The following is a 6152-nucleotide window of genomic DNA, read 5'->3' on the forward strand; positions in this document are numbered from 1 at the left end:
GAGGCTCACCAGCGCCCAGATGCATGAGCAGGGCTCAAGACTTGCCACGGAGCGGTCCGAGCCCACCCGCTCTCCAAGACCTCGCTCACGGCCAGAGGTTTCCACCAAGCGCACGCTCCCCGGGGAAAGCGACTCAACCAAGGGGCTCTTGAGCAAGCGGACCCGAGCGAGGGTCCTGGAGGTAAAAGACTCCGATTTTAACTCATAGCTGCCTACCTGCTCTTCAAGAGTGGCAACAACATGCAGCAATTGCAAGGCGTAAGGAGGAACGGATGCATTGGTGCGATCAGCACAGCTCTTCCAGCCAAGGTGCTCTCCCCTACAGTTGAGTTGCCTTTGTTCCCCCCCCCCGTTGGTGTATTTTATATTTTATACAAGATTCAGAACGCCCACCCACCAGGAGCCTGTCTCACGCCGAAAGCAAAGGGAACACGGAGCAGCACCCACCACCCAGCACCAGCGCTGCTGCCCAGTCCAGGACGCCGGGACCGGTGCGTGGTGGGCACCCACAGCAACATAACCCACAAGGGGCTTTCAGCTGGGAGCCCAGGCTGCTTTGCAGCTTGTTTCAGAGAACTGTACCCCCAAAGCCTATTTTCATGAAGATGTATCTTCAGACTAACAAACGGCACCAGCGCTTTCAAGTTCTGGGTTACAAACTAATTCCATAAGCCAGAAGTGTCATTAGCTTGTCAGTCTTACAAAGGCAGCCCATTGCTGATCGCTTTTAACCGAGCTAATCTCGGCCAGAAAGCTTCCGGAATCTAAATAACTCTTGTTTCGCAGAAGTTTCATTTCATTCTCATGCTGAAAATAATAAACATAAACCAAGCGCATGTCTACACATTTGCAGGACTTTATTATAAAAGTTGTGTTTATATTCTTAACATCTGTTGACATACACAGACTTTGTAAACCTGGCATGGATTTTAAAGCCACAGAATTTTCCATGCATCATGAACATTATCTGCGAGAAGCAATAAAAAAAAGCAATGAATACATTAATCATACCAGTATCATCTGCAAAACATAAATCTGAAATACCTTTCATGTCAGCTCAACTCCTCTTTTTTTTTTCCTTTTTTTTTTTTTTTTACACACCTGATTTTACGCCATCTGTAAAAGGGCAGCAGGAAGATCACCGAGCAAATGATATTTCTCAGTGCTCTGACTTTTACTAAATACTCGCACTTTAAATAATGTAAACAGAATATTTATTACGTGACATGAAAGACATTGTACCTACAAGTTCAATTTTTTTCACTGCAGGACTAAATTCTCCCGAAGTACAACGCGGGTATAGCTCCGCTTTTGTCATTTGTTCCCTAGGTCGTAATAAACACAATATTTACTAAGTTATTCTAAACACAAGCATCAATAAGCATACGTCCATGATTTTAATTTACTTTCAGCTTCAACTTATCGAAAGGCAAATACTTGCTCTCTGATACCAGCTCTGAACATCCCCTCTGATGGGATCTGCACGTCGAGCCCTTTCCTGGACTACGATAACAGGAATGGCTTCTGCCCTCCGCAACGGCAAATGGGGACACTGCAGCTAGCTCCTACCAATCCGCAGGCGAAGTTCTGCCTTCAGATATTCGCAAATAGCCTCGATCCAGCCAGAGCTGCGCAGAGGACCCACCCGCCCAGCTTGTTCTCCCGGCTGGGCGCAGAAAGTTCAGTTTTGAAGCCAATTCCCAGCCTCTGCTCTCGTTTCTGCCTTACCCGACATCCATGAAGGGCAACCAAGAATGAAAGAGACTGTACTGGTATCTCCCAAACAATTCAAGTGGCAATTTCTTTTGAGTACCCTTTCTAAGATGACATGTATTAGAAGTATAAATGTATACTTCATCATTTACTAATGAGCATATTTAAATATACTCAACTTCCTCTGCTGGTATCTGCTTCATCAATCTTCAAATTAGGAAGACATGGATATCTACCTACATTGCAAGATAAATCTACTGTCAAAAAACCACAACTTTGTAAATTTTTGCCAAAGCAATGGGTTTTCTAGATATCTGCTGGTGCAGCACACTGATTTGTCTCTCGACCTGTCTGTTGGCACACTGCCTAAGTCCATCTGATCAAATTGACTTATTTAGTGTGCAAACCCACTTTTTAATTAGCTTCAGGGGAAGGAAAAAAAAAAGTCATTTCTAGCTGTGCTGAACCAACAGAGACTTTGACCATGCCCTGGCAGAGACGCCATTTCATGAATATTTGAAGCACAAAGGCTGAAAATCTCAACTCTTCCAAGGGTTACTTCTATCTCATCCATGTCAAACGTGCTGGCCTCTCCTGGTTGCTCCAGCTCCGAGCTGCCTGCACATCTCACCAAGGTTTCATGTGAGCTCCCTCTCATGGGCTTCCCTCCTTCACTGCCCTCTGAATTATCTGATACGGTTCTATTTGTTCTGTATTAACGTTCAGGTTTGAAGTGCAATCCAGGAAAAAATGTACTCGGGGCTCCAGACGCGCTCCCTGGACCAGCACCATCCTGCTCGTGAGCTGGATTTTTCTGCAGTTGTTTTCTCTTTTGCTTTCGCCCAGCTCAGAAGGGCCGGGAGCACCTCACCCACCTTCTCTCTACTGCCTGGGCTTTCCTTACCATGACAACTACTGTCTGAAACGGCAAAAAAAGAGCCAGTGTTACAAATTGTTGTTTATCTAGCTCACTGTGATTTCCCCCAAAAAATCGTGGTCTGGGTTCAGGCATAGCCATGTAAATAAACAGCTCACAGCACAGCTTCTGGTCCCTACACACACCAGCAAACCCATGGCCTCCCAAAGCCTGGAGCTCGCTGCGTCCCTCCTGTAGCGAGGAAAAGAACCGGCTCAGCGAGAGCCATCGCCGGAACAAAACCCTGGGTTTCCTCTCCCACCCGAGAAAGCGCTCACCTTCAGAAATAAAACAGAAGGGAAACGCATGCTCTTGGAACGTGACTTCTTCCTAAGCAATGTCATGATTCCTCAGAAGGCAATTTTTTAGGGGAATGTAGCTGACCGCGGATCTCAAGATAAATTCAGTATTTCTAGAGCAAGTTTGTAGCTGATGTCCAAGACGTGTTCTTGCGAGTTTGAGACGTGGCTCAGGAACCTGACTCCAAATAAAAACCCAACGAGGTCTAACCAGTAGCCTGCCGTGCCGAAGACACGGCGAGATCAGCTACTACAAGAACATACTAGAACTCTGTCTTCCTGCTTGGAAGGTGAAACGTGTCATATTTTCCCCACCTTATTTGCCAAAAGTTTCTGTTCTTGTATTTACCCATTTTTCTCAAGTTTTTCCCTGACAAAAATGAAGCCTGCTGATCATCAGTTACATACTTCCGGCATTCATTTACGAGTGCTAGTAATGAAGGAAAAAAAAATCAGGATCAAATATTATTTGTCCAATCCCATAGTACCGACCCTGACCTTGACCCTAATATTATAATCAAGAAATTGTAATGTTAGAACAAATCTACTTAACAACTACAAAACAGAATTAATTCACTCCACCTAATGAGATCAGAATCAGACAGCAATCCGCTGAGGCAAACCCAAGAGGGTTTGGCCCCACAAGGCTGCTCCCAAATTTCTGAATATAAATACCTTCCCATCAGGATCGTACGGAAATTAAAGCAATTACGTTTCCTTTATATTAAAAGCGGTACGTAACAATACTTACCTGATTAAAATTTTTGAAATTGAACTCTTTGTAGATGGCATCTCTTTCGCCTAGCTCAGACCAGCCTGAAGCTTTGAGATCAAGTAAAACTTGGTTCCTCTCCTCTGTCGTCAACCAGTGAGACTGCGAAGACTATTAAGGGAAAAAAAATACAAACATGACACGAGTGAGGCTGAGGTCCTCTTTTGTACAACAATAAGAAAACCACACGATGAAATTGTGGTTATGTGTTGTAGAAAGGTAAAGAGGTGGAAAATTCACTGTACAGTTTCTTACTGTTTATGATTTCACAGACCAGCATAACTTAAAACAGCCAAGAAACACCGTTTCTCTTCGATCAGTGAAGTTCAGCTAAATGCTTTTGTACAAAACTAGCGAAGAGTGACAGGCTCTTTCACAGGAATGAACGTGGTCACCAGCATACCTGTACCCGTCCCTTGCTCGTCTGAATTACCCAGACGCTGCAACAAGTGAATTAATTTTCAAGCATTCCATTCTGCCATATAAATAGAAGATTATTTACGTTATATGCTAAATGTACAATTACGAGGCTAAAAGGGATATTGGGTTAATACCTGCAATTTAAAAGACAGAAGCAAAATAGGAGATTGTATTCTACATAACTTGCATGTCGCTATTCCTAAGAAAGCAGGAATAGATTCATAGGTAGCAAGCAACAAAGAGCTTTTTAACTAACAATGAAAAGAAAAAAAATTGACAATACAGAGTCAACTACAAGACATTACAAGTTACTGGTGTAAGCACTAGATTCTGCAAAGCACGTGTGTTTAAATATGCCTTATTTTAAGCAAAAGGAGTTCTTCTGAAGCCACTGGGAGCACAGACGTAAGAGATTACACCCTCTGCTTAAATATCTGAATCGGTGCGTGAGGTCGGAGCCAGAGGAAAGTTCTACGGGGCGTTTGGAAGAGGTTTGATATTTTTCCTAAAAGCAGAGACTAAGGGCATGAGTGATTACTTAAGACGATATGTTCTAAGAGATGGGTCTCAAACTCAAATTATAAACACGGTGCTCTAATGGGAAGAACTTTTCTCCCCAGAAAAGCAAAATTCAGATTGCTTTAGTCTTTATATTGGCAGCTAGCACAGCTTTGTGAGAACTTCCAGAAAGGGGCTGAGCAGTTCTGCTCCAGAGCTTCACCAAGACGTCGGAGGTCTGCAAGTACCCGCTGCCAGCTCAGCAGCTCAGGGTGTTTTTTGCCTTTGATTTGAGAGTGGGCGCTGGCAGCTCCGCTACAGAGACCGGCGGGAGCCCCTGTGCCACCAGATGGGGCTGTGAGCCCGAGCAGAGCAGGAATTAACGCAATTAATGCGACCCGAGCAAGGCTTTAAGATGCAGGAGGGCCAAGGAGCAACGTTTTCACCAATAACAAGGGACAAAAAACCCCAAACAGCGTAAATCAATCTAACAGCATCACTGCCACCGCTCGTGTTCAGTTGGATACATCCAGTCCAAGAGATGGGTTTTACGGATCCCAAAATGAACTGCTTTAGGCTCTTTACGCTTCAAATACAACACTGGACTTGCAAAAATACAAGTATCGGATTTGTTGTTGCTGTAACTGCAGTTGCAGCCATGAATTTCTTACATTCTTCTTTTTCCAAGCATATACCAAAATTGCCAAAGCTAATGGCTGTCTTGAAATTTACTATTTTATCTGGCAAGAGATGAAATTAGTAGGCTAATTTACAAAAAAAACATGGGGGTGGGTTTTTTTGAGATAGCAAAGTCCAGGGCCGTGACCAGGAGGCAGCACAAAGTTCACTCCTCCGGCTGGCAGCAGAGATGTTCTCTTGTCAGTTTTAGGGACGTTGCAGTTACCCTCCTGAGGCCTCGCCTGGGCACACAGGCGTTGACGGGACAATGCTGTGACTTGAAATTAGATCATGACAGTTTTAGAAATACCGATGCAGGCCCTGGAGCACACCGATCGCAGCATTTTGCTTAGGAATAGGTTGCAAAGACCACGTCCCGAGTTAGCCCCTCCAACACACCGCAACGCCATCCAGAAACGTAGCAGAAAGCAGCAGGAGCTTGCTCGTAAAAGGAAAAAGAGAAGGTGGGAGATGCCATTTGCACTTAGGGGGCACAGACACCCCCACCACCCCTCCCAAAAGGCCAAAACCCGCAGCGAGGCCAGCACAGCGTGGGCAGCGACGGGCGTTGACTTAGCGCGCACGATAACCGCACCTGACCCGCGACACACGGACGACGCGCTGCCGTGCGGCGGGTTTAACCCACGGAATCGATACCGTTCACCGGGAAGCAGCTCAGGGGAAGACAGTCGTTAATTACAGGACAAAAATTAGTGCAAAATATTTCATGCCCGAGGGGGTGAGGGTCTAAACCTGCGCGTGCCATTAGTTATTAGCTTCTTGTAAAAAAAAATATTAATAATAATAATAATAATGATCACTCATCGGGTGGGACGGCCGTGGGAAGCGGGGGAGG

At 45.1% G+C, this 6152-nt stretch overlaps 1 protein-coding gene across 1 annotated transcript in view; it reads right to left on the reverse strand.

Moving 5' to 3' along the window:
- Positions 1-4309, reverse strand: part of PCBD2 (pterin-4 alpha-carbinolamine dehydratase/dimerization cofactor of hepatocyte nuclear factor 1 alpha (TCF1) 2) — a 20988-nt gene extending 16679 nt beyond the window's left edge. Inside the window, exons 1-2 of the mRNA XM_009322772.1 lie at positions 4304-4309; positions 3680-3811 (exon numbers count right to left, since the gene is read on the reverse strand). Coding sequence (XP_009321047.1) covers positions 3680-3811; positions 4304-4309 — 138 coding nt within the window. The remainder of the gene's footprint in view (positions 1-3679; positions 3812-4303) is intronic.
- Positions 4310-6152: the final 1843 nt, after the last annotated feature.

The sequence above is a fragment of the Pygoscelis adeliae genome, unplaced genomic scaffold (assembly GCF_000699105.1).
Source record: "Pygoscelis adeliae isolate BGI_AS28 unplaced genomic scaffold, ASM69910v1 Scaffold34, whole genome shotgun sequence".
NCBI classification, from domain to species: Eukaryota; Metazoa; Chordata; class Aves; order Sphenisciformes; family Spheniscidae; genus Pygoscelis; species Pygoscelis adeliae.